The sequence below is a fragment of the Maylandia zebra genome, linkage group LG4 (genome assembly GCF_041146795.1).
Source record: "Maylandia zebra isolate NMK-2024a linkage group LG4, Mzebra_GT3a, whole genome shotgun sequence".
NCBI classification, from domain to species: Eukaryota; Metazoa; Chordata; class Actinopteri; order Cichliformes; family Cichlidae; genus Maylandia; species Maylandia zebra.
This window is the reverse complement of record NC_135170.1, coordinates 23,021,901-23,047,213: the sequence shown is the minus strand read 5'-3', so window position 1 is coordinate 23,047,213 and position 25,313 is coordinate 23,021,901. Positions and strand designations below refer to the sequence as shown.

At 44.1% G+C, this 25,313-nt stretch overlaps 1 protein-coding gene across 1 annotated transcript in view; it reads left to right on the top strand.

Moving 5' to 3' along the window:
• The window catches only part of coro7 (coronin 7), a 117,253-nt gene that overhangs the window by 88,548 nt on the left and 3,392 nt on the right, over positions 1-25,313 (top strand). Inside the window, exons 10-23 of the mRNA XM_012921374.5 lie at positions 21,724-21,778; positions 21,884-21,941; positions 22,039-22,184; positions 22,273-22,371; positions 22,451-22,555; positions 22,667-22,826; positions 22,947-23,122; positions 23,263-23,371; positions 23,455-23,541; positions 23,950-24,092; positions 24,315-24,419; positions 24,736-24,821; positions 24,924-25,065; positions 25,149-25,238. Coding sequence (XP_012776828.2) covers positions 21,724-21,778; positions 21,884-21,941; positions 22,039-22,184; positions 22,273-22,371; positions 22,451-22,555; positions 22,667-22,826; positions 22,947-23,122; positions 23,263-23,371; positions 23,455-23,541; positions 23,950-24,092; positions 24,315-24,419; positions 24,736-24,821; positions 24,924-25,065; positions 25,149-25,238 — 1,561 coding nt within the window. The remainder of the gene's footprint in view (positions 1-21,723; positions 21,779-21,883; positions 21,942-22,038; positions 22,185-22,272; positions 22,372-22,450; positions 22,556-22,666; positions 22,827-22,946; positions 23,123-23,262; positions 23,372-23,454; positions 23,542-23,949; positions 24,093-24,314; positions 24,420-24,735; positions 24,822-24,923; positions 25,066-25,148; positions 25,239-25,313) is intronic.

Below are 25,313 nucleotides of genomic sequence, written 5' to 3'. Positions count from 1 at the left end.
GTTCAGGTGCCAGGGTAAGCAAGCGGCTTCTGGATGAGACAGGTTTCCTTTCTGAAAGCAATCTGCACTCCTCAGGAAATGACTCCTGTTGAGCCTGCCGGAGAATGGCCTGTTCAGCATTCTGATAGTCCTCAGCCCTAGATGGCGCAGTCGAGAGTCCCTGACCACAAAGCTCTTTAACAGTAATATCCAAGAGCTCCTGCCAAGTCTTGCACGCCATTCCATCCTGACAGGTAGGTGTGGAGGTGATAGAGGTTCCACAGAAGACTGTTTTCCGGAGCTCAAGTTCGTCATTACGGGGCTCGGAGCTCGGGTTCTCTGGCCATGTGTCAGGACTGTTGAGCAGAAAGGGGGGTCCATTCGACCACCGATTAGGCACTTTGAGCTCGGCCAGAGCCTTCCCTCTCGTCAGGTCATCCGCTGGATTACTTTCTGAGTCTATGTAGCGCCAGGTACAGTGTTCCGTCAACTCCTGTATCTCAGCTACCCTGGCTCCTACAAAAACCTTGTAGCGGCAGGACTGTGAGCTCAACCAGGTAAGAACAGTGGTCGAATCAGACCACAGGACTGTTCTTTCAATCGCTGAGGTGAGTTCCTTATTCAGGGTACTGGCCAGCTGCGCTGCCAGCAAAGCTCCACAGAGCTCGAGGCGGGGAATAGAGAGAGCTCGTTTGGGGGCTACCCGGGAGCGAGCTAGGATGAAGGTGAGGTGAACTTGCCCATCCTGTTCTACAGTCCTCATATAGGACACCGCTCCATAAGCTTTCTCAGAAGCATCCCCAAAAATGTGCACCTCACGAATGGCCCCCTTTAAGTTAGCACTGGCAGGAACATAGGCACGTGGGAAGGTAAGGTGAGGTAAAAACTGAAGCTCCACCTCCCAGTCAGACCAAGCTTGCAGGAGGGTGGAGGGAAGATTCGAGTCGTCCCAACCATGCTTCTTATCCCATAACTGCCTGAGAAGGAGCTTGGCCCGAGTGGTGAAGGGTAACAGATAGCCCAAAGGGTCGTACTGTGAGGCTAGGACTCTATAGATGTTTCTGAGGGTTGGCACCTCATAGGACACGGGCCTGTGCTTATAACCCAAGGAGTCGGTATTCCAGTCCCAGCTGAGCCCGAGCGTGGTCTCTAGCGGGTTGGATTTGTCCTCGGCTAGCCACAGAGCCAGACTCTGTGATCTAGCTTCTGGAGGCAAATGGCTCAGGACACTTGGATCATTACAAGCCCACTGACGTAGCTCGAAGCCAGCTGATTTCAGCAACTCTCTTAGCCGATCCACCAGATCTCTCGCTTCTTCCGGTGAGCCAACACTCTGTAGGCAGTTGTCTACGTAGAAACACCTCTCGATGGAGAATCTCAGGCTGTCGTCAGGCTGTGTGTGCTCCATCACGTGATGCTGCAGGGCGAAGGTGGCGCAGCAGGGGCTTGAAGTTGTCCCAAATGGCAGGACCTGCCACTCGAAGATTTTAGGGGGTTCATTCACCTTTAAGTCCCGCCAAAGGAACTTCAACAGGGGCCGGTCTTCAGGGAGGAGCAGTACCTGATGGAACATCCCCTTGATGTCTCCACTCACAGCTATGGGGTGTTCACGAAACCTGACCAGCACCCCCAGCAGGGAAGCTCCAAGAGTAGGGCCAGGCAACAGGAACTGGTTCAGGGACTGTCCAAGGTATTTATGGGAACAGTTAAACACCAGGCGATTCTTCCCGTTATGACTGACAAGATGATGCGGTATGTACCAGTTCTCCTTGGGCGAAGTCTCATGCGTAACTTCCTTCACGGCTCCTGATTGGATCAGCTTCTGCATTTCTGCCCTGTAGGCATCAGCCCGACTGGGATCCTTTAACAGGCGCCTTTCTGTGCTTCGAAGCATGGGCATGACTGATTCCTTTGGTGCATTCAGTGGCGGCATCTGTGGGTGACGGAGTAGAGATGCAGGATGGTCGATGGAGTCTTCAGGTATGCTACGAGTTGTTCTTGCCTCGAGCAGGGCCACAGCCTGCTGATCCTGTTTCGACCGAGTGACCTCTTTCTCGGATCGGTAAGGCACCACGTCCACCTGCCAGAGCCGCTCCACATGTTTGAGCAACTCGTCTGATTGGGCGGATGTATACAGGGATAGGACAGGCTGGGTCTGCCGCCCCATGAAAAGACTTGGCCCTTGAAGGGTCCAGCCAAGCCGGGTGTGGACTGCTGCTGGGCCTCCAGGTGGGCCGAGGCGGACTGGTTCTATGGGGGTGATCAGGTGTGGCTGGTCTGAACCAATGAGAAGCAGAGGCTTGGCTTCCTTCAGGGCAGGGACCGGGATCCCATGCAGGTATTTGTACTTCCTTCTCAGCTGGTCGATAGGATAAGTATGGTGAGCTAAGTTGAGACGATCAGCTGTAAACGCTCCATCAATCTTGTAGTAGGATCCAGGGTTGGTAGCACCAGAGACGCTGAAGGATACGGTATGTCCATGAAGCATCTGAATATCTTGGCGGACGGTTCGTAATGGCAGGTCCTCCGGGCTGCCTGCCAGACCAAGAGTCTTTGCAGCAGCAGGGAGCAGCATGGTCCTCTCTGAACCGTCATCAAGTATAGCATAGGTGTCTAGAGTCCGCTCTCCATGGCTCAAAAGCACAGGTACAATCTTCAGCATGACACGATTGCTGGCCCCATGGCGATCAAGGTAGAGTGAGCCCGAAGCCGAACTGGTTAGGCAGCTTTCCTCCTTTGCAGCCATGCCAGCGTTGTTTCCTTCTGTCCTGGCATTTACCTCGTGAAGAGCCAGCAGATGTTTACCCTGGCAGCGGCTGCAGGGTTTCTTTAGTGTGCACTGAGCAGCTAAATGAGTTCGGGCACAGCGCCAGCATCGTTTGTTGACCTGTATCCAGTCCTTTATTTCCTCTTTGGAGAGCTTGGCTACATCATCACATTGGCTGAAATAGTGTTCTGTGCTCTCACAGTAGGCACAGTAGGCACAGTAAGCCATGCAGATAGGTCGTACAGAGTGTAGGTGCTCCCGGGCTGTTTAAACTGGTGTCGACGAAAATCAGCTCTCTGTTCGGCAGGAAGCTTACTTATTAGTCGGGCAACGTGGGACCCACAGTTCAACTCCGCTTCTCCTTCCAGTCCTAATGTTTGTAACAGCCCAACTAGTGACTGCACCTGAAGGGAGAACCTTTGGAAGGCTACTGTGTCACCTCGCCTTATTTCAGGACCATCCAGGACACTTGCTATCTTTCTCAAGGCGAGCTGATGAGGTTGTCCAAATTTGTCGTGGAGGGCTGCCATGGTGTCAGTATAAGGCTTGGGTGAGTTCAGGTAAGCATCGGCAATAAGTCGAGCTTCATCTAGTTTGAGGTGGTCCACAAGTATCTGATACTTGAAGAGCTCAGTAGCATTAGGAGGGAGTAGGTTCTCTAAAGCCATGCGGAGCCTAGCAAACTCAGAGGGATCAGAATGAATGAACCTTGGGATGGTTGGTTTGGGCCCCCTGTACACTAGCTCAGCCGAAAGAGGAGCAGATGGGTTGCTGCCGTGCCCACTGGTTACTCCAGTGACAAGAGAGGGGGAACTGGCTGGAACAGGCTTGGTTGGGAGCAAACCTGTCTTACTTGGTGCCCAGCAGGGGGGTGGCACAGAGTGTTGTGGAGGGGCATGAAACGTGTTTCCATCCTTAACCACAGGGTCCTGATATAGGGTGCAGCGATGACTAGGCAGCGAAGGCTCACCAGCGAAATATGGTGTGCGGGGTAGAGGGTGGTACTGTACACCATCATCGGAGTATTGTTCGTCAACCTTCATTTGGGAGAATCCTGTGTGCAACTCTTCCATCGGTTCAGGCCATGGCGGTGGGTCAGGCCACACCTCCTCATCCTCCTCCTGTGGCATTGTCTCAGGGGTGGTGTATACCTCTCCTGAACCGCGCTTGGGGGGATGATTGGTGCTAGGCTGTGAGGCAGTCAGGTGAGCCATATCCTTCCTCAGCAGGTGAGCCACTTCAATCAGCTCTCTGAGGTCACTCTTTGCTTCCTTCAGTTCTTTGAGGCCCTCCTGTAAAACTTGCTGTGATTGGAGTAGCTGCTCTCTTTCGGCCTGCAAGGCTCTGAATTCTGTATGAAATGTGTGTATTGAAGACCCTAGCAAATTAGAAGGTGCAAATTCAGGTGAGAGGCTCCTATTAAGGTCCACATCTTGTTCACTTCTTCCCAGTGGAGGGGGTGTATTGTAATAGGCCCCATCCCTGTCGCTGTAGAGGGGTGGCGTATGACTATACTGAGGCTGAACTCTGTCGCTTCTTGTGTGAGGCTGTGGGGTATCCCACTGCAGCATTTCCGTAAAGAGGTGGCCTGTATAGTTAACATCAAAGTCCTCAAACCGGCTTGGTCGACGTGTATGGCGTTTAGGCCTTGGATCAGGACATGTCGCTCCATCTGGCTCCATCTTAATAACTCCTCCGGCTCGAAGGACCAATATTGAGGAGTACTTGTGGTGAGGGCTAGTTCGTTTAGGTTCAGCAGCTAACAAGATGGTGTATCGGTCAGGATACAGGAAGGAGGACAACAGGCTTCCACTTTGCTGGATTGTCACCGCCAGCTGTTTTATTGCCACCTAGATGCTCAGTGTTGCCAGCAGTCTGTAGTAACAAACAAGTTGCCATGAGTATATAAATATATACAGCAACAGCTTCACTAAGATAAATATAAAGGATTACATGAAATAAACCAACACATCCATCTGAATATACACATAACAGGACATATATAATTTGAACTACGCCAATCTTACATCTCTTGCTCCAAACACAGAAAGGACACAATTAAACACAGGGAGAATGTCATACATAGCCGAAACATCCACTCTAACTGTAAACAAAGGACTTGGGCGCCATCGTGTGGCCGAATAAAATTACTACATAATGGCGGCGGCCGGCGGCACATGCTTCGAGTCACGAGATGAAAAAATGCGGTGCTACAATGCGGTAGAATGTAACTAAAGCCGCGGCCAACATCAGAATCGGAAAATGAACATATTTAAGGAAACTTACTTCCAGTCATGAACTTAACACTCGGAGCATCACGTGAAGGATGGCAACCAGGAACACAGCTTACGAGGTAACAGAACTAACACAGAAAAAATCTCCTCTTCTCAAGTAGCATCGCGATACCCCCAACTTCTGCCTACGTCATTTCCTACGACTCCACCCCACACAATATTGCAGAACATAGACATAAAATCCCAGAGCCTTTTATACACTGCCCCTCTCTGAGCCTGGTTCTCACGAAGGTCTCTTCCTGTTAAAAGGGAGTTTTTCCTTCCCACCATTGCCAAGTCCTTGCTCATAGTGGACCAGCTACTGTGAATTGGTGCTTATAATATCATTGAACTGAAGTGAAACTACAAAGGCCTAACCTTCATTGTCACGTCTGCAGATCTTTGCCAACACACAAACGTGTGCCTCGGTTTGAGGTGTTCATGTTTTGTTGTTCACAGCATGCCTGTGGCTTTTTACTTTTAGGAGCTTTTTGGGACAAAAAAACCCAAGAAAAGCATCCTTGGAGCAAACACGGGACAACAATGAGTGAGAATGAGAGCATGGTAACCACAAAATGACATTTCACTTATTCACTCATTCCACGTGTTGTCAGCCGGCACAACAAAATGCTGTCTTTTAAACAAACAAAGCTAGCTTTATGATCTCTCTTTTTTTTTTCTTTTGGCTCCAAAAACAGTGTCCATCAAATTTTAGAGAGTAACACTGATGGCACATTTTGTAACCAAACAATGCAGCTATGCACATTTGCTAAACCATTTGTCATAATTTTCAAGATTTTTCCCTGTGACAAATCTCTGGTCACACAAAGTGTGAATATTCATTTGCTTTTCTCTGGCTATTCCTTCAACGTTATTTTGTTACACAAGTGTTTCAGGAATGCCTAACATCTGTTACTTTTTGAAATTTTGAAAAGCACAAAAGCTGCATTACTTTCCTAGGACAGCGTGGGAATGATTAGTCGTTAATTTTCCATCCTCTGTCTCATTGAGAGGTTGAGGAGATTATGTCCTTCTTTAGTGTTTAGTGTATGTGCATAAATATTTGCAACTCTGTACATTTGCGTTTTGTGCACATGCACGCCATCCTCCTCTGTCCACAACTACATGTCTTCCCGTCACACATAAATGCGCTTTGACGGGAGTGTGTGTGTGGGCTGCCTAGAGACAGGCTGGGACCTCCTCTTAAGGCTTGAGCTGCCTTTCTTCCCACAGCACCCGGCAGGAGGATGTCCATGGGAAGTATAGTGCCGTGCAGAGGGGAAGAAACCTGGGAAAGAAGAGGGAGTACTTCAGAACATGCATGGTTAATTAGTGGCTGCTATGGGAACTTGAAAGGGACAGAGAAATATGGTCAACACAGCGTGCAGCAAAGAAGCAGAAGTTGTCACTATTTGTGTAAGTGCAAACACATAATGCTAACATTAGATACACCATATCAGATAAAAGTGAAATGTCGTCTGTTTCCACCCATCCTCTCTTGCGAGGTCTAAACATTATATGTCAGTGTGTTCCTCATAAAGCTGTCTTCCTTAGAGGAACCTTTCACACATAAATTATTATTGTGTGTTGTGCCGTCCATCGTTGGTTAATCAGACCCGGTATGGCTCAAGGAACAGTGCGTATCCTGAATTTTACTTATTGTTTAGGGTTTTAAAAAAGGGCTTGGGTGGTTACACAAAATATATTTTTACCCTTTCTCATGTTTTTGTTTTTGCTTTTTTTGGGGGGGGGGATTAAAAAGCTGTGCTACTAAATCTTGCCTTTGGGAACACAGACAGGATGTCATAAAGAAAATTTAAAAATGGCTCCTGTTTTTCATATATTTATTATTTTGTTTTTAATACTTTTTATGATTGTGATTTGGGGCTTTTTCTCATTTCCATATGGTCTGGTTATTCCCTTTTGGTCTCGTTGGAGCTAGTTATGTCAACATAAAAAGCCCTCAACACAAAGACCTCAAGAATCCCAACACTGAACTTTTAGTGATTGCAGGAGCTGTTTGTTTCACACAGAGGAGGGCGAGACAGCAAATACACGGAGACCTACAGAGGTCAGACCATAGTTCACTTTGAGGTTTACTAGTCTGTTGACTTTGTGCACGCTAGCACTTCTCATTAAGGAGCGAGACAGAAATGGCAGACAGCACAGCTGGTTCATTCCTGCCTTAGAGCTGGACAAACCATTAGAGCGCATTTTATTGTAGAAAGGATAAAAACAATCTTGGCTTTACTAACGTACATTATCAAGCTGATTGAGAACATGCTTCCTTTAGCATCTGTGTGGTTTGTATTTTTATAGGTATTATTTACCCTTCAAGGTCTTTGGTGCCGTGTCAGCTTGTGGTATCTTGCATTTGTAGACAGTGCACTTGTTACTAGTTATCTGTTCCCTTGAGTTAAAATTGAGGGATTTTTGCAGGGGCTGAGGGTTAAGAGCCAAGGTAGAGAGACTGAGTGGCCTGTATATAAAAAGATAGACATCCACTGTGAGTCTTGCTTTAAAGGATTGATCTCAGCATTTTGGCTTCTGTCATCTAAAATGGGACCCAGAGGTAGCCATATTTAGATATTTTAAATATGAATATTTTACTGTGAGTCTGTGTGGATTTCCTCATTTGCTCACTTTGCTCACTTTTAGACACAGTCTCAAAATACCGATTAGAGGAACTGCAGGTTTTCAGTTACGCAGCAGCTTAGTTTTTCTTTCCTGGAGGTTGCTTCTTAGGATTTAGAGGGACCTGTCCCTGGGTTAGTCTAAGACAGTAAGATTTTTGTTTATCCTAAAATGTAGTATTTCCTTCTTTATTTGTTTAGGTTGGGTTTTTTTATTAGTTTTTTTGTATATCTGTGTCTTTCTTCTTTAGAGACTAGAGGGTTTTTTTTATTGCCTTACACTGCAATTCCCCTTCAGCTCTACCAAGCATATTAGCAAGTTTGAACTTGATTTGATTCCCTGGTTTGTAACTTCGTTAGGCAAGCTGTTATTGTTCTCATTAGACACTTTATTCATTACAGCTGATGGCTGTTTTCAGTTGGCAGTTAAAGAGCCAAATACTTTCCTCGGAGTTTGGTGGAGACCTAAAAGAAAGCAAAGGGGATGGTGAATATTTGATCTTTTTTGGCATTTGACATTAATCACGACTCTTATCACTAGCTGATAACATCACCCTGTGTGTGTTGTAATTAGAGAAGTGTTTGCTAAGCTAGCCACGTCAACTTAAAAGCTAGTTTGTCAGTGTTGTGTTAATAGTGTCTTATGTTACAAAAACAATCCATTAACCCAGGTTTAAAAAAAATGATATAATATGCAAATGTTCACATAAACACTTCCCTTCAACTCCAACTGTCTGTCCTGCATTCCTTCTGTGCTCACTTCCTTCTACCTCTCAGACAGATTTTCAGCTTGCGCATTGGTATGCCAGGTATTGAGTAGCAACAGCATGCCTGTGGTTAAGTGCAGGAATGACTGAAGCTTAGCTATATTATGTTCACTATGACAATTGCAGGATTGGTACTATGGCAGAAACTCTTTCAGAATGCAGAGAGCAGCAAAGGTCTGATCAGGTCATCCTGGTGCTTGCACATGCATAATTTCCACTAAAAGATGGTGTTTAAGCATCTTAATTAGTTTTTTGTTTTTGCAATATTGACTTTGCTTACATCTAATTATTCCAGCTTCTGATTTAACAACTTGCTTTGTTAGATTTTTCTTTTCAAATAAATACATTGTGAGAAAACATCAATGTTTAATATCTCCACAGACTAAAAGTCCACCCCTCTGATTCATAGCGGGTCAAATCCCGTAAAGTCCACCGAGCACAGAGAGAGGGTTTGTCAGTATTATTCTTTCACCTCCTCTTCTTCTGTTTAATGCCTTTCACAGTACTGGGTAAATCTTTCAGTGTTGTACCCTACATTTTTTATTATCCCACCATCTTTCCATGCCCAGATGCAAACTGTGTGGTCTTACCTTCGCGCTGTGTTTCTAAACTACTGCGGCAGCGTTGCTACACACTCTCTCAGCCACTGAGTCTGAAGTCCTTGTTGCATTTTTTTTTGTTGTTGCTATTCTTTGACCAGGCAGTCACATGAGTAATTTAGCTAAAAATGACCTGACTAGTTAAATAAAAGACTAAAAACAAACACGCACGCACAGATAACAGGTGTTCGCTCAGCTGCGACGCTGATACCATCAAGAGATGGATGCAAAGGACTCGACATTGAGAAAAGGTCAAGAGGTTGATTAAATGAAAAGAGAGAGCCAGGCTCACGTCCCCGTGGCTGTCGGGTTTTAGAAGAAGGGCCCAAGCCGCAACTGTTATTTTGGATTTTGTTTCTGTTCACTTCATGACGATCCGGCCACCTTCGTGTTTGCAGGGCCCATCTGAGTCTGATTCAGTGCAACTTGAGCACCACTTAGCTTTATCCTCTGGAAGAATATGCATGTGCTGTGTTAACAAATTGCTCAAAGCTGCTTTGTCATGTAGCGGATGGAAACGAGCCCGGGCCGAGCAGCCTTGTAAATATCTGGTGAGTAGTGGTTGCTGTTAAAAGACAGTGGCTTACAAACTATAGTGGAAGTGTATGTTTCAATCCAAACTTCAGAAATGCATAGCTTTCCACTGTTCCTTTTACCACAAACTGTTATGTTTATACATCTCATTAAACTTTTTTTGTGTGCGTGTTACTGGAAAACTATCCGTCAGTAATTGTTTCAGTGATTAGGTGGTCAAAAAATGTGGTTTCTCCGTTGACCAGACAGAGATGGTGGAACAAGAGAAGAAAAATGTGTTTTGATGTGTGCGGATGGGGGCAGAAATCGGAGCCGGTCTGCTCGTACCAGCAGCTCATCAAGGCTATTGAGTCAAGGCTATGGTGTCTTCTGTAACAATCTCTCGGGTTCTCTTTGGAGCGGGTATCGCTTCATTCTAACTCTCCCAGATGTTGCGTTATGAGCTCAAAGCATTCTTGGACACACACAAGTATGTGGACATGCATAACTGTTGTGATTTACTACAAAAATGTGATAGCGATCTTATCTTTTACTTCTCTCTCTCGCTGACTCTCTGCTCTCCCTCCCTCAGTCTTTCGCCGTGTCTCATAATAAATCTGTTGTTCTGTGAGTTTTTTATAGTGTTTTACGGTGCTTATTCCTGCTTCTATCATTAAAGCAGAAGATTTAGTGTGGGCGTGCTGGACCTGCTAAAGGTAAAACACAGAATTTCGTCAGAGGGTCACGGTTAGTGCAGCCAAGCTAAGTCTTGAGGCTGTTAGACCGACCCCCAACGATGTGGTTAGGGATTTTTAAACCAAACCTTGTGTGTAAATTTTTCACAAAAGATCACACTTGTCGTTTTGAAAACAATCCTTTTCTGTACTCCTGAATGTTTTTTTTTTTCTTTTTAGAGATTTAGGATTGTTATCCAACAGGACTGGAATTTCTGCTTTTGAGATATGAGAGAGATTGGTGGCGGGAATAGAAGCGATAAAGGTGGTGATTCAGATTGAGCAGAAAGAGCAAGTATGGACACAGTCATATGAATGTGTGGGTGTGTGTGTGTGTGCATGATACAAAGACTCGGATCCACAACAGTTGTGTGCCAGAGACGGACAGAATGAGACTGATAAACTCGCTGATAATTCAAGAGTTGAAGACACCACAGAGTCAAAACATGTGAATGTGCATCCTTGAAAGGTGCTCCGCTCAACGCCTCAAGAATGTTTCGTCTTGTGAAGAAGGTTTGAAGAAGTTGTTTTAGGGTTTATGTTTCTCCCTTTATTTTTCTTCTTCCTTCTCTCGAGTTGACCCCTTTAACTCATCTGCACACATGTAATGTACTCGGGCTTGTAGGAAAAACAAATATTAAGCAGTCGTGTTTTGCGTACATAAATCACTGGGTTTTATGGTTTTAGCATTCCCAATAATGCAGACTTGGCCGGCCATGAGCGGGTGTCTCGCATACACTCAGACATATACACTAAGGTGAGTATGTTCTGGAGGTTTGAGTCAGCAGTTATGAGCTGTTCTTCCAGACCATTAGCCTTGAAGAAAATCAGAGATTTCCAAACTGTCGGCTGGGCTGCTGCTGTCAAGCACCAGAATGTCCTTCTGAGACTGACCACAGTCTGTTTAGCTGGACAATATTTTAACAGGGCTGTAAGTCCTTCATCAAGGCCATTATTGGTGGATTGTGTTTTTATATTAGACTTTACTGAGCGCTGCAGTGTGTGTAGCGTAAACCAGCAACAGTTCGGGGCACATGTGGTCTTTCCACACCAGGAAAAATAGATTAGAGTGGACCTACGTCGCCAGTGTGATTCCTGTTTGAAATGTACATTTCAGCTATGGCTCTGGTATGCAGAATAATTACTGTGCACTGCGTGATGTCGATGGGTGATTGCAAGCATGCCATTCTAATTATCTGGTTTTATTTTCAAAACCAGAAGATATTTTCATTTCTTTTCATTTTTGAGTCAGAAAATAGCAAAAACGAAGTGGATTTACAAAGACACCGATACAGATTATATGCAGCTTGCCTTGTGTTACCTGCTGAGATATACTGTAGTTTTGTAAATATCATTTGTTTTAGTTGTATTCTATTCATTTTGGCTAATTATTATTAATCTCTGTGTGTTTTTTCTATCACACAACATGAATCGCGACAGGTTTAGAGGAAGGCTGCCTCTCCCCGAGCCTGGCTCTACGGGACGTTTCTTCCTGCGTTGTGCTTGCTCACAGGGGATCGTCTGATTGTTGGGGTTTTCTCTGTTTTCTTTGTAGTATTGTAGGATCTTTATCTTACCTTAAAAAGGCACCTTGTGCTTTGAGACTGATAAATAACACTGAATTTGATAATTCAGTGAGTGTAATTATTTCTTCAGATAATTTTTAGCTTTGAAACTAAAGCAAGTCTCCACATTTCCTTGTTTCAGTGTATTTGTTGATCGAATAATGTCTTTCAGATATTACTATTGTCCAATAATCTATCAACTTCAAGTCAAGAGTGCAAAACAGTTCCACACTTCCTCTTTAACATGTGTACTGTATTTTGTGTTTAGCGTTTAAATTACAACCATGACAAGAGCAGGAGTTTTCTCAGGTAACCTAACAGCAGAGAGGGTCATAGCGGTCGTGACCCTCACCCTTTTGCTGTCTGTCTTATGTGCCACGTCCTCTCCTCTCTGCTCTGCTCTGAGGCAGTCACAACTACCAACTGGTTCCCAGGCCCTGAGCGACAGGTCACGCTATGGTCGTCTAGCCTGGGCCCTTGATGCTGAACCCCGAGGTTAACGCGGAACACATCCTTTCAGGGGCGCTGCGATCATCATCTCACCTACTGTACCTACCAGCTTTTTAAAGATGTAGAGACACAACACACAAACATGTCTCGGTAATGAAAGTAGCTATTTATTTCCTCTAGCACGCTAGTCTTAATTCCTAAAGTGTGTTTCATGCAAATGAGCATTTTAAGTATTTGTGTTTCCCATTAGTGCATCCTTATTTCTCCCTCATGCCCACCCACATCCTACAACAAGCCCATTCCCACTGAGCACTGACAATCAAGAGGCTGAGCCCTCCCACCAGTTTATGACCAGTGACCTGACTGTTTTATAACTGAGCAAGTCTGGACCAGTTTTCCACACATTTGTGTGTTTTTGTGCTGACATGAGCATCTGTCATTTTTCAGATAGTATTTTTTTTAAATTTATCTTAGAAAAGCATCTGTATGCGTTTCATCATTTTAGTGTACATATCTGTTCAGCCCGATTAAGCCCCCTCGTCCTTAATCGGCCCTTCGTCCCCTCCAGTGAAAATAAAGATTGGGCTTTTCATTCTTCATGTCAACATTATGTAAAGCAGATGTAATGCCGATCATGTGGTCATGCAGCATTCTGTTAAGTTGCCTCGAGATGTGTTGAAGCTGCGTTGCAATGGGCTATTTTTCTGCACGTGTTTGGTGTTTTGCAGAGATGCGTTATGTGGCGGCAGCAATATTAGTAGCAGTGTTGCAGGTCTTGCTGTTTCTGCCTGCGGAAATGGATTAAGTGAGCGATTGGCCGCACCGATTTGGGTAGCCTGTGTCGGTATGAAGATAATTTGGAATGCTAATGAAGCGTTATTCTGTTTCTTGAGGACACGAAGAAAAATACTGTGGAAGCTTCTGCATTTTTTTCCATTTGGCAACTTTGCGTGTGGTTATATGTGGAATTGGATGGTGGGTGTCATAAGGGTCACTGCAGACCTGTTGACATCGGATTCAGTGAGTTTAATTAAATCGTGGTGTGTGTGTGTGTGTGTGTGTGTGTGTGTGTGTGTGTGTGTGTGTGTGTGTGTGTGTGTGTGTGTGGGTCCAGAGGATGGGGGCCCGATGGAGAAAGCAGAGAGCAGGCGCTTGGCAGCCCATCTGAGGGGTTCGTCACTGGGGCTCACACACGGCCACAGCTGGCCTCTCCACTGACAATCCTGGCTTTTCTCCCCCTCTCAGGAACGCACTGCGTCAACTCTAATTCCTTTCTAATGAACTGGCTACTGAAGGTAGCTAGGCAGGCAGACCCGGCACACTTATTAAAAGCACATAGTGGAAACTAAACACATACTCAGTGGAAAAAATATGTCACACTTTTGTACATTTCAGTTTTCAGCAGGATGTCTGTGCAGCTTGGCTCAAGCACCCGTTGAGAAACTTCAAACTCATAATGTCTTTGAACCTGCAGTCAGCTCAAGCAGAGCTGTATCTTTAGATTTTAAACCATATGAGAACCTACAGTTTGTCTCATTGTGAAGTTTTTTATCGCCTACAATTGAGCCACAAAGACTCCTTTGTCTGATATGATCTGATGATCCGTGCGGTTTACACTTATTCACTGGTTCAGTTCAATTTTCTAGTCCAAATAAAGATAGTATCTCCATATACCATACCTTATGCATGGAACAATGATGTACATGTCTTTGGGAGGTCTGAAAATACTTCTGGAAATCACAAACAAACCAGATTAACCAGAATAATCAAGCCACAAATAGATTTTAGAGTAAATAGCATTGATTTTTAAATTACAACTGTACTTTTCAACATGCATAAAGAGTCAAAGATGTTAATGGCTGCAGACATGACTGTAGAATGCACTATCCAATCAAAGTGTGCTGGAAGATGCCACTCTGACACAAATCACCTACCTAAGCCTATTTTTCTAATGCTGCAACGTTAATTTGTATCGTCCCTGTTGTATAAATAAATAAAATGCAAATATAAAACATTGTTACAGCCTGTCGTGGTAGCTTCCTTGCAGTTGCCTCTTTCAGTTGACAGAGTGCATCACTGGATCATGAAAAAGAGATGAATCTTCAAAGATGAGTCCACTCCTTGATGGATCAGATCAGTTTTGATGGCCTGATGGGAGACTTACACAGAGATAGTAACGTGGTTTTAATGCTGTGGTCTATCGGTGCAGTGCTGTATTTAGTATAAGAAGGTCGGAGCTGAAACTTTGGTTTCCTCTTGTGGGAATGAGATAAATTTGGACAGTTTTACGTGAGGACAGTTGAATGTATTTCAGTTAAAGGCTAGTACAACTATGATACAGAGTGAGTCGAGCGGCCTCACTGTGACCCTTTGCTTTTACTTCTGTGGTGCAGCCTGTGGATCCTCTGTTGCTGCTAATGGAAACTGCTAAGCACATTGAGACAACACAAAGCGCATAGGTTTGATTGCTGTGTCAGTTTACAAAGGTGACAGAGTTCATCAGCTTTGATGTATTGTTTATTTGCCTGCGTCTGGCACCCTTGATGGATCGTGATGCTATAGTTTGAAAGCATTTGTCTGTTCCAAAGCTTTTGTTGACTTTTTAGGTGATCTTTTCCATGATTATCCATTTTCACTTGGATTATCTCCTATGAAAAGTATTCCCTTTTCTTTAATTTCACATACTTCGTTAGCAGTACATTATAAACCAACCTCGAATTTTCCATCCTGGAGACAAGCTTACAGCTTCTGTGAATCCCATTTAATATCAGTGGATTATTCCACTCCAGTCCCTTCATTATCGAGGTAATGTTAGCACCCGCAGCGCAAGTGTGCATAAAACCATTAGCTGTGTCCAACTCATTTACACAAAAGTAATAACACTAGAACAGGAAGGTTGTGCCCTTTCACAGAAAGCAATAAAGAGAGGAAGAGGGCAAGGTTATCAGGAGAACAAGTAGATATTCTGCCGGTCATATGAACTGTCTTCATCAGATAGTGAAAATAACTGAAAAGCATGTGCTTATATGGTCACACTTTTAGATGGGAGATACAGCTCTTAGTTACAGCCAGATGGTTATCACACCAGATATTTTTACAAATCAATTTTATACTACAGTACATATGCCACATTATTAATCTACTTTATGTCTGTACATGTGAGAACAGATAGAATAAAGTCAAAAGTACAATTAAAACCTAGTTGAAGGTTTTACGGTCATTACAGCTGTAACTTTACAGCCATACAAGCGATGGTATCTATTTTGCTCTATGTGAAACTCAGAACAATATCAGATGTCATGAACCTTTTCCCAGATATTCGTAGTGACCAGGGGACAACTAATGTAGAATCGCTGATCCATCGAGGACAAGACAAGATGATAGTTTATTAAATTTAAATGAAATTTGTAGATTGTTTCGGTGGAGTTTAATAAACTGCTTGCTATCTAAAATATAACGGGACACCAGAGTATATTCTCGAGCATCTTTAATCTCTTTTCAACTTTAATCTCAGCCAAACAGATTTACTCAGGAACAAATAAAATACTAAAAAAGCCAAACAATAACATTTTTAAGTTATCTAAGTGACTCATATATCATGTTTAACCTGAGTAGCGAAAGACGGCGGTGGGTTTGAAGACGATTTGCGGGGAGTCCGGTGTTCTCACGGGCTCTAGTGAGCCTTGCCCCCGGCTCGCTATCGAGCTAGTGGGTAAAGAAAACGTCGGAGCGCTTTTGAAAATATTTGGTGTCTTGATAAACTGAGCAGATATTTGAGGTTTACACAGCTACATTCTTGCCTAAACGTTTATTTTGTGACCCAGAAAGAATAATGAGAGTAATATTAAAACTAACTAGCTGCCGCCATTGTTGTAAACTGCGCTATGAATTCTGGGAGACAGCTTCTTCTTCTTCGGGGTTTAACGGCAGCTGGCATCCTTGTACATTCAGTGCTGCCATCTTCTGTTTCAGTCCGTTATTACACTCTTAAATCCTACTACTTATTCCTGCGTCTTTTGGGATCTTACAAAGCTTCAAACGACGCGTCGACTATTAAATTAGTCGTCGACGATTTTCATAGTCGACGTAATCGTGACTAGTCGACTAATCGTGGCAGCCCTAAATGCTACCCAGAAAGAGGAGGCCTTTGAGGAATATGAAGCCAGCTCAGTTTTTGACATTCAAAGCTCTGAATGTGACTGCCTTTTGTTCTGGGGAGGCCAGTCCATGACTGATAGGGTTCCATTGTGTGTTTTTCTATCCAGGCATGCTTTCACTGCATGAGCGGTGTGTTTGGGATCATTGTCATGCTGAAAAATGAAGCTGTTGTCTATCAGATGGTTTCCAGATGGTACTGAGTGATGGATTAAAAATCTGATGGTACATTTCTGCGTTCATATTTCCATCAATATTGACAAGATTCCCAAACCTACTGGCTAAAATATAGCCCCAAACCATGTCAGAGTCTCCACCGTGTTTTACAGATGGCTGTAGACACTCACTGTTGTATTCAAAATTTGAATACATCGCTTTATAAGATATGTTGACACTGATTTTCAGTCGTTCTTGTATAATTTGGCATGACTCAGTCCTTTCTCCCCATTTCCCTTCCTTAAGAATGGCTTCTTGACAGCCACACTTCAGTGAAAAGTAATTGGATCAACAGATCCATCTCTCAGATTTGCTGGGGAGACCACGTTCATGCTTCAAAATCAGTGATTCAAAACTGCTAAAATGTGCTCTGACCTATCCCAAGAGTCTTTGTGGCCAAATAGTCCGATAGATAGCTGACCAGCAGGATTGCAGTGAATCAGTCAGATACAGATGGACAAGCTGAAGCTTTCAGTCTGTAGAGGCAGGTGGGCTGATAAAGTGGGCTGATTGAGGGTGAAGGGTCTGTTGATCTGTGAACTCAGAGATAGCGCTGCACCCATCACTCCCACTGACGGGGATGACATAACCAGGACACTGATAAAGAAGATGGGAGTAGGGCGGATGGTGTGAATAAAAGGCAGGTTATATTGTATACAAACATTACAGTGGACACTCTCCACTGCTGTGACTCAAGATAAAGTCAAAATGGCTTTTTTCTGGTGGAACTTGGTGAACTCTGAGTGTTCTCGTCATGAAAAGTAGTATTTTATAGGTCTAGCACATGGTTACAAGCATACAGCATCCTCTACAATTAGCCTCTCACTTCAAGTGAAGAAGAATACTTAAACAAGGACAAAAGGAGAACCCTTTTATAGAAGGATTAACAGCAGCGAGAGGGCGAATTTCAATAAAATAGTTAATAGTTCGAGTGTTTGTCCATCCAGTCTGAATAAGACTACAACAACTGAGCTGGTTTCATATTCCTCAAAGGCATCCTCTTTCTGGCTAGCTCTTACCTGTCATCTGGAGCTTATTGAGCTGTCTACTGTGTGTGTGTTTTTGTGCATGTGTGTGTTTATAGCAGTAAGGTTAGCCAAGCTTTAAGGCCGTGATCTCACACGACAGAGAAAGGTCCCTTTGAGTGATACAGATCTGGTCGTAGCTCAACCCATAACATTATACCTCCACAGGCTGCTTCCATTAGCTCCACCTATACTCTTTATACTGTAACAGTACTGTGTGTGTCTGATAGCATCAGTGTGACTGGATGTGCCTGCACACTCACAAGCATTGTGTGGGTGTGCATTTTCATATTTCCGAAGAACATACGGTACAAGAACATGCACCTCAGTGTGCTACTGAAAGGACTGTGTGTGTGTGTGTGTGTGTGTGTGTGTGTGTGTGTGTGTGTGTGTGTGTGTGTGTGTGTGTGTGTGTGTTTTTGGCGTGCACAAGATTTGGGAAGTGCATATAATTGGGCACCTGCAGCTAAAGTTGGAAAGAAACTTCAGGGTTGATGGAGTTCAACCAAGCAAAAATGTCCAGTCACTGAACATTAAGAATGGGCACAGCAATCAATTTACACACACACACACACACACACACACACACACACACACACACACACACACACACACACACACACACACACAATTTCTGCACTTGTCTTTCATCCACATGTCTGCTTGTCTGGCCCTCCATTAGCCAGTTATTCCAATAAAATACACTATCTCATACATTATCAAATGACAGCACATTCTCACAATAATACTATACCTGTGCTGATTCTGACTCACACACTCGCACACACAGACTCACTCACACAGATGCAGGCTGGGGTAATATACCCATCATATCTGCTGGTGATGAAGGCTGCTGTCATGGGGCAGAAGGTTGTTTTATGATGGTTCATTTGGGCCTGCGTGAGGCAGCAGTGTGAGGCGATGGCAGACGAGACAGGAGGCGTGCTCTCTGTGCTCTGCTTTGTGTAAACTCTGACAGGAGCAGAGTCCCAGTGACAGACTGAAGCCAGGGGGATTTGGGAGCACCGGGCAGCTCGTTGCAAATCATTGCAAGAGTTTGAAAGGTGTTAAGATGTTAGTGGGTGTAGATGCGACTGAGAAGAGTCTGGCAAAAGTTAAATCTTTCAAGGCGGTGTTGCTGAATTGTCATGTTTTCCAGCTGATATTATAATAACTCGTAATAAGTTTTCTCGTTTGGTTTTCTCTTTTTCTTTCTCTTCTGCAGTATTATTTGATGGCTAATTAGTGCATGTGGTTTTAACTTGGAAGCACACACCCAGCACTGGAAAGGTCTTATGTCTGGATTAGCATGTCTGGCTGCGTTCACTGCTACACTCGCACCTCTCCTGAATGAGCCCTGTAATTGTTTTCCTTTCATTCATAATCAGCCCGTGTGATCAGGATCTGCATAACAAGCTCAGTCCTGTGAGTCTAACTGCACTGTGTCATTAATAATACATGTATGCATACATCATTAAGCTGCGTAATTAGCCTGTGTATCTTGTAAATCTGTGTGTGTAAATATGCACATGCATGCTTTGCGTGAGTTTTCCTGTGTGGGAAAATGCTCTTGTGGTGAGGTGGAGCATGAAATACGACAGTAAACACAGGCCGCTATCAGTGATAAAGCTCCGCTCCTGTTATGTGGATGTTTGACTTGTACTTTTACTGTGAGAAAACCAGAGATAAGACCTCAGAAAAACTGAAGGCAATTTGGAGAAATAATTGGGGATTGTGGAGGACAAAGCGAGCTCCCGGTTGTAAGCAAGGTTGTGTTTTTGAATGAGGAAGGCTTGAACGGGTGAGGGACAGGAGGACAGGCAGCGAGAGGGATGTGGGAATGGAGGTGTTTAGGGTCTCCCTGTGGAGCGTCTCGGATATGGGAACACGGAGTCGGCCTAATGAAGCGTGGCCGCCCCTCGCTGACTTAACAGGCCTGAGATACAGGCAGGGATGTTGGGGGAACAGAGAAGTCACAGGTCTGATACTCGTCCAGTTTTTGATACAGAAAGAAAGAAAGAGCATAAGAGGATGAGAAGAGCAGGGAACACTCGTTAAAAAAAAGACTTACACCTACTGGATAAACATTTAAGGAACAAAACATTAAAATGACAGTTACGTTGTTCTGGAGGGAGACGACTGATCTTAAAAGGTTTTAAAAGATTATGTTCCTTGATGTGCGCTGGGTCATTTCTGCCGTTGTGGCTTTTGCGAAGCAGCTGATATTTCAACAGGTTTAAGAGCTGAATACTTTGTATGGGAAGAAAATCATAGTGGACTCTTAGCTATTGACGTCATGGGGTTCAATGTTGGGACCGGCAATTTTGTGGTGCCATGGCGGTGCCAGCTTTTTGGCACAAGGAGCAATGCTTTTATTTATTGAATTTTTGCATGAAACTAGTTATAGATTAGAAAGTAGCAGCGCATCAGAGGAAATGGGTGAGTGCAGAGTAATATAAAGTGGGTGTGTGATCACCTGTTTGATAGCACTGCAAACCAAGTTTCTTAGCTAAACTGTTAAAGTCTGTGGCCGTCAAACTCCATTCTCAAATTCATCCAAAATACATTCTTTCTCTGGAACCTCTCGCGCATGTACACACGATAAACCCTCGCGTGTCTCCGTTCCCTGTCACTTAAGATACCCAAACTAAGTCTGTCATTATGCTGTCATAGTTGAAGCATTACATCACCAGTCTGTCAGTCTCAGTTGATGTGCAGGCAGCCAAGTGGCGTTCCCCTGGAATAGCACCATTACACAAAGTCTTCATCATAAACCAATCATTCGGACTGCCTCTCCACTTCAATCAGACTATCCGTGGTCTGTAATGGGAAGCGGTTGGATCAGCCAGCACTCCCTGTCCTCTTGTCCCGTCTGTGACCGGCCCTGGAAGCTAAACTGGAAATGGAGATTTAAGAGCAGACACCGAGGTGGAGAACAGGAGATGTTTGTCAGCATTGCCAGTGTTTGCGCAAATGTTTCCTGTTTGGTCACCACATCCAATTGTCCTTTCCTTGCTGATTAAAATGGCTTGCTCAGTTTCCGCAGCCCTCAATCTTCTTCACTCAAATCATGAGAGAAGGCAGGTGACTGTGGGCTTGTTTTCAGCGTGCATGGGTGAAAGGTCAAGGTTGAACTAGAAAGTTTGAACAAAACATTAATGAAAAAGTGTTGATAATAAAAGCTGGATTTGGAGATTTAAAAAAATCTTTTTAATCTAACAAATCATAATGTTGATAAACTACGAAACTTGTTCCCAGTTCCAGTTCTCCTCCCCGCTCACCTCCAGTAATGTTTTGCATTTTTAAATAACATTTGGAATGTCTGGCATTTGCCTCATGGTCTCCTCTCCTCTCATTACTTATCGTCACAACCTTGTTAGTTTTAATGCAGTAACAAGTCATGTTATTATTAAATTTATTTTACCAGGAAGTCCCACTGAGAGCAAAACCTGGCCACAGTTACAACTATATAACAGAAGTGTCTCTAAAAAGTTGCAAATGCAACAAAAATATAAATTCACAATATAAAAAATACAAACGCATATTTTAAAAAAACTTCCAAATATTAAACAGCTTCTCAAAAGAAACATCTGCAAGAAAGTCTCCATCACTGCATTCCTTATTATGCTTTTAAATTCACCAACAAATTTAGGCTTTTCTGTAAATTATTCCATGTTCAACATGAATAGTGAGAAAATACTGGTTTCTCGGATCTCTCAGAGCCGTAGCTAGCCTCAGGACTCTACTGCCTCCTTTACCAAATAAATGGGCATACTACACCATCTAGTGGCAGCTCACTAATGCTTAAACCCAAAGAGGACTTGAGTGTATATAATTTTGAATGACAAGCCACTCTCTGCTGAGCCAAAGGCAGAGGATTGCCATAGCAGGTAGCTCCCCCTGCTTTGTTGTAGCAGAATCTCACGCCTTCCTGACCCAACCCTGAAAGGATTTGAACCAGCGCCCTTTCATTTACCGAGCAAATGTGTATATCATTTTGAATGTCAGCTTCTAATGTCTCTTTCTCTCTTGTCTCTTTTCTTTCAGGACACTGATCCCACTATTTGATGAGGACACAGGTCTGCTTCTACTGGCTGGCATGGTAAAAATATATGCTTGAATATTAAATTTGTTGTTATTGGTTATGTTTTTAAATATCAGCTGGAATGACCACACCATTAACATCACCTCTCTGATTCTTATGCAGGGAAACACTGGGATCGATTGCTTTGAAGTCTCTTCCTCCGAGCCTTTCCTCTCTCAAGGTGAAGCTCTGTTTGTTATCTGTCTGTACAGATGTCACAACCAGTCGTCTTTCCTAGTATCCTGATCCATCTCTTCTTCTAATTCTCACATCCATAGTCAGCCACTGTCTGACGGATACCTCAACAAAAGGCGTTGCCCTGGTCCCCAAGCTTGCCTTGGATGTGATGTCCTGCGAAGTTGTGCGTGTGCTTCAGCTGACAGACAGCTGCATCCTGCCGATCAGCTATCAGGTCCCTCGCAAGGTGTGTAGATGCACAGCAATACTTACAGCTCGCAAATAAAGGTGATGGACTTATTTTAAGTTCTCCGTGTTCATTTTTTGTCTTCCAGAATTCAGGTCACGAGTTTCATGACGACCTTTACCCAGACACGGTGGGCACAACCCCAGCCATGTCTGCTGAGGAGTGGTGGAAGGGAGGGAACAAGCAGGTACGTGATCCCTATTTTCAAAAAGCTTAATCCAGTCTTCACGCTGCACAGGAAGCTCAAGCTGTTCGTTTTATTGTAGGTGGAGAGAATTAGCCTGCACCCAGACAAACGTCCCAAACAAAAGGCAGCACCAGCAAAACAGACACCTGCAAAAAAGGAAGTGGCCAGTGGAGGGAGCAAGGAGGTGAGATGCACAATTATTCAAAAGATGGGCAAAATCTCCCAATTTAAACTTGATTTTCTTTTTAAAATACCAGTGGATTGAGGATAGTAATCCCATCTCTCTTCCCCACAGGATCAAGCTCGCGACTGCTCTACCTCCAGCAGTCCTTTGAGCACTCCCAGCAGCAGCGCCGCACCATCTCGCTCTCCTTCTTCCACCTCCGGCCTCTCCTCAGGCTTTGTTCCCAGCCCCAGTCCCAGCCAGACTGCCAAGGCTTTCCAAAACCTGATGGGTAAAAACAAATTAAAAAACACAAACGCACACTCTTAATTTCTCCTTACCCATGTTGGCGTTTTATCTTTCTTTACACAGTAAGCTGTTAATATTGAATTATTGTTATTTTTTTATTCAGGGCCAACTTCCAAGTTCCGTCATATCCAGGGGACAGTCATGCACCGGGACACGCACATCACCAACATTCGTGGCCTCAACCTGACCACACCTGGCGAGTGTGACGGTTTCTGTGTCAACCGCCAACGTGTGGCAGTGCCCCTCGCCATCTCCGGGGGACAGATTGCCGTATTTGAGGTACAGCAGCAGAAGAAAAATAGAGGGATGTTGTTTAATAAAACTGCAGATCCCGTTTTCCCCTGTAGTTAGTTATATTGAGAAATTAGACATTTGTGTGCTGTATCTATGTGTGTGAGTATTTTTAATCCTTTCCTCAGCGCTCCCAGCCTGGCAAACTTCCAGATACAGCCCTGCCCACCATCCAAAACTCTGTCAATGTGGCTGACTTTGCTTGGGACCCCTTTGACACACATAGACTTGCTGTCGGTGAGTGCATATGCACTTTAGGGTAAATTGGAAGTGTCTCAGTATGTATTTAACCTGCTTGTCTCTCTCTCTGTGCATGCTAGCTGGTGATGATGCTAAGATCCGGGTTTGGCAAGTACCAGAAGGCGGGTTGAAAGAGACCCTAACTGAACCTAAGATCATCATGCAAGGTAGAGTTTTATTTATTGCAAGTTAGAAGGTATGCAGATGTTTGTACTGCGTGTTCCCTTGCAATACACTTTGCATTCCCTCCAATCTGTAGTTTACAGAAAAAGAGAGATGATCTGAGAGTGCGTGTGGTGCATTTCTCTACTGAAAAGGCAGAACTTTAGCCAAACTGCCACTGACTGCGAGCAGTCAGTTAGTAGAGAGCCTGGTGAAGGAGGTCCTAACTGCAGTCATACCAGTTATTTTGTGCTTTGGTTACATTGTGATGTTATCGACGGTACCTGAGATTGCATCAAAGTTAAAGTGAGGACATTTAAGTTTGAGTTTCAAAAGTAGTTCAAAAAGAAATTCGCACCACGCTCCTTAACAACATTACAGACAATACTGACTTCTGAGGCGACACTTTGCAGGCCACACAGAGAAAATCTACTCCATCACGTTCCACCCTCTGGCCAGTGGACTCCTGGTTTCTTCATCATATGATCTCACAGTCAGACTGTGGAACCTAGAGACCGGAAAACAAGTCAAAGTTCTCGATGGACACCAGGACCAGGTGAGTGATCAAGAAGTACATGAGGTTAAATACAGAAACACTTTGTGATTTCATTCTGTGTTTAAGAAGCCAAAGAAAATGATGCCGTATGTGCAGACTGTCTGCACCTATTTGGATATCTGGATCAGTTTCCATACAATGTCCTGATGAAAACCTGATCATCTTAAAATTCCTGATTTCTTCTTCATCTTCTCTTGTGCTCCTCTTTGTGGATCTCATCAGGTGTTTGGCATGGCGTGGAGCCCAGATGGGAAGCTTCTGGCTACAGTTTGCAAGGATGGGAAAGTTCGTATCTACGATCCTCGCAAATCCACTTCACCTGTGCAGGTGTGTATCACCAACTTTCTAGAAATGATTTGTGTTTTGTGAAAATAGGACAAATCCACACATCTGAGCCTCGTTTTTGAATTCTAGTACACTAAGAAACAGACTCCTACAACATATCGACTTGTTGTGCTCATTTCCAGCTCTATTTGATATTCTTGGGCTCTACTACAGTAGTTTCACATGATTTACAGCTCAAAGAAATGCTTGCATGTATTTTCGCCAGGTGCTCAGATTTCCTTAAAGCCATTAAGTCGTTAAGTCTGCCTATCTGGGGACACCGACAGACACTTAAATGCTAATTTCGCTCTTCTTTCAGGAGGGCCCGGGGCCTGAGGGCCACAGGGGAGCTCGTGTGGTGTGGGTCTGTGATGGCAAGTACTTGCTGGTGTCTGGATTTGACAGGTACTGCAAATGTCAGAGAGTTTTTAAGCAGGCAGGTTGTTGGAGCACCAACGAGAAAGTCACAGGAGAACTTGTCTACTCACTCTTTTCCTTCTTCTACAGTCGCAGTGAGAGAGGACTGTACCTGTACTCTGCTAGCTCCCTGTCCTCTGGGGCCGTATCCAGTGTTCCTGTAAACGTCTCCCCTTCCACACTGATCCCATACTATGACCCCGACACCAGTGTCGTCATCCTAACTGGAAAAGTGAGCACACAAACAGAAATATTTACTCTCCATAGCCATTGTTCCATGAAATAAGATTTAACCTGACTGTGTTTCTTTGTCAGGGTGACACCAGAGTGTACATTTATGAGATCGTCCCTGAAGATCCATATTTTATTGAGTGCAGCAGTTTCAATTCTCCCGAACCACATAAGGTGTCACAATCGCTCCCTTTGTTTCATTCATTGTTTTCCGCTTCTTTTTAAGTTAACTGGATATCGTTGAACTAA